The sequence below is a fragment of the Mandrillus leucophaeus genome, unplaced genomic scaffold (genome assembly GCF_000951045.1).
Source record: "Mandrillus leucophaeus isolate KB7577 unplaced genomic scaffold, Mleu.le_1.0 Scaffold58, whole genome shotgun sequence".
NCBI classification, from domain to species: Eukaryota; Metazoa; Chordata; class Mammalia; order Primates; family Cercopithecidae; genus Mandrillus; species Mandrillus leucophaeus.
The window spans coordinates 984419-987075 of NW_012106252.1; the positions used below are offsets into that span (position 1 = coordinate 984419).

Below are 2657 nucleotides of genomic sequence, written 5' to 3' on the forward strand. Positions count from 1 at the left end.
GGTTTCACCGTGTTAGCCAGGATGGTTTTGATCCCCTGACCTCGTGATCTGCCCGCCTCGGCCTCCCAAAGTTCAGGGATTACAGGCGTGAGCCACCGCGCCCAGCCACAAACCTGTAATTTTTAAGTTTCATATGCTATTTTTTTTTATTTCTTTAATTAATTCATTCATTCATTTGAGATGGGGCCTTACTATGTTGACTAGGCTAGTTTTGAATTCCTGGCCTCAAACAATCCTGCCACTTCAGCCTTCCCAAGTGCTGAGATTATAGGTATGAGCTGCTACATCTGGCCTTCTTTCTTCTTTTTCTTTTTCCGTGTGCTATTTGACCTTTTCCAAGGTACCAGCCTCCCCTTCTCCCTGAGATATCTTTTGATATGGAATTTCATCCCTAGGGCAGGACTTTTTTTTATTATCCCTCAGAAATATACTGGACACCACGTTTAAGTAGACGTCCAACATCTGCTGTCATCAATTGTTCTGAATTTTTTGACATGCTTGCCCATAAGCTTTTCGAAGGCATAGACCATATCTTAGCTGAACATGTGGTCTCTTAGTGCAGTTCATAGAGGGGGTTTATGGTATGACCTATGTAGTGTCACCTGTATAGTGACAGCACCACTGCCTCTGTTTCCCTTCCCCTCATGATGGCAGCAGCATCTCAAGCCAAATATGGGGTATTCCTCTCACCATATTTCTGTGTTCACATGTGCATTGACCTCCTTTTTGGCAGCAAGGGGGCCAGGCCAACCACCCCACAGCAGCTGTGGTGACGGAGAAGCAGCAGATGCTGGAGCAGCACCTTCAGGATGTCCGGAAGAGAGTACAGGTGATGCAAGTTACAAGCCTTGGGCGTGGAGCTTTTATTAATTTTTTTTATTTTTATTTTTTTTGAGACAAGGTCTTGCTTTGCTGCTCAGGCTGGGCTGCAGTGGCATGATCACAGCTCACTGCAGCCTTGACCTCTCAGGCCCAAGCAGTTCTCTTACCTCATCCCCCCAAGTAACCGGGACCGCAGGCGTGCACCACCATGCCCAGCTAATTTAAAACAAAATTTTGTAGAGATGGGGGTCTCCCTGTGTTGCCCAGGCTGATCTCAAACTCCTGGGCTCAAGTGATCCTCCCAACTCAGCCTCTCAAAGTGCTAGGATTACAGGCGTGAGCCACTGCGCCTGGCCACCAGGGAGCCTTCTCTTGGGGATACTGCCTGCAAGTCCTCCATGTATCTTTTTTGAGGTTTTGGCTTCATTTGAATTCTCCTCCGATACGTTATTTTTTCTGTTCCCAAGGAAATCTTTTTTTACTTCTGTTTTTTTGTTTACTTATTTTAAACAGGATCTAGAACAGAAAATGAAAGTGGTAGAGAATCTCCAGGATGACTTTGATTTCAACTATAAAACCCTCAAGAGTCAAGGAGGCAAGTGAATATTAGAGACATTAAAATCTCTAGAAAGTGAGTTTGTGTTGTTGAGTTGAAAGAGTCATTTGTCTTAACTCTTAGATCTTAAGGCGGTCGGGGCGCAAGGGAGTTACGGGTGCTCAAAGGAGCCTGGTCATTAAGGACAGGAGTATTCCCTCAGGTCAAGGAGTTTTTCCTTCCTCCGCAGACATGCAAGATCTGAATGGAAACAACCAGTCAGTGACCAGGCAGAAGATGCAGCAGCTGGAACAGATGCTCACTGCGCTGGACCAGATGCGGAGGGTAAGGGCATCGGTCGGACCACTTCCCCTATGTGTCTCGCTCACTTGCGGGATTTCAGCATCTTGTGGCAGAACTTGCTTGGTTTCTAAGAAGTTCCTGCTCTGGAGTTGACTAAAGAATGTGGTTAGAGACTGTCTGAGGAAATGTTTTCTGACTTTGTTTTGGTTTCCAACCAGAGCATCGTGAGTGAGCTGGCGGGGCTTTTGTCAGCGATGGAGTACGTGCAGAAAACTCTCACAGACGAGGAGCTGGCTGACTGGAAGAGGCGGCAACAGATTGCCTGCATTGGAGGTCCGCCCAACATCTGCCTAGATCGGCTAGAAAACTGGTAAAGGATGAAAGAAGCTTTTCCTTTCTTTCTCGAAAGCTAGATTGAATTCTGATCTTAACTGCAGGCCCACAGAATTGGTACTCTATCTCCAACGTGGGGACTTTTCCATATTCAAATTTAACCCAATAATTAAAGTTTTTACTTTATTTTGGCTGGGCGGAGGCCAAGATGGGCGGATCACTTGAGGTCAGGTGTTGGAGACCAGCCTGGCTAACATGGTGAGAACCCATCTCTGCTAAAAACATAAAAATTAGCCGGGCATGGTGGTGCGTGCCTGTAGTCCCAGCTACTCTGGGCGGCTGAGGCAGGAGAATCACTTGAACCTGGGATATGGAGGTTGCAGTGAGCCGAGATCGCACTACCAGATGCCAACCAGCCTGGGCGACAGAGTGAGACTCCATCTCAAAAAAATAAAAATAAAATAAAGTTTTTACTTTATTTGGAGAAACTTTGTTTAAAAAAATGTATTTATATTATTATATTTTAAGTATATTTTACTTGATTCAATTAAGGCTTTTGGTTTAACTATATTTAACAGATAAACAAAACTTTTAATTTTAGTTATTTTAGTAATCTAAAACAACGCATGCCCTTTTTAAGGGGAAAAATCCAAATACAGAAAAT

At 44.7% G+C, this 2657-nt stretch overlaps 1 protein-coding gene across 1 annotated transcript in view; it reads left to right on the forward strand.

Annotated features, from left to right (window-relative positions):
* Window positions 1-2657, forward strand: part of STAT3 (signal transducer and activator of transcription 3 (acute-phase response factor)) — a 115593-nt gene that overhangs the window by 85479 nt on the left and 27457 nt on the right. The window contains exons 5-8 of the mRNA XM_011998811.1: window positions 734-829; window positions 1336-1417; window positions 1608-1702; window positions 1879-2030. Of these exons, the coding sequence (XP_011854201.1) occupies window positions 734-829; window positions 1336-1417; window positions 1608-1702; window positions 1879-2030 (425 nt within the window). The remainder of the gene's footprint in view (window positions 1-733; window positions 830-1335; window positions 1418-1607; window positions 1703-1878; window positions 2031-2657) is intronic.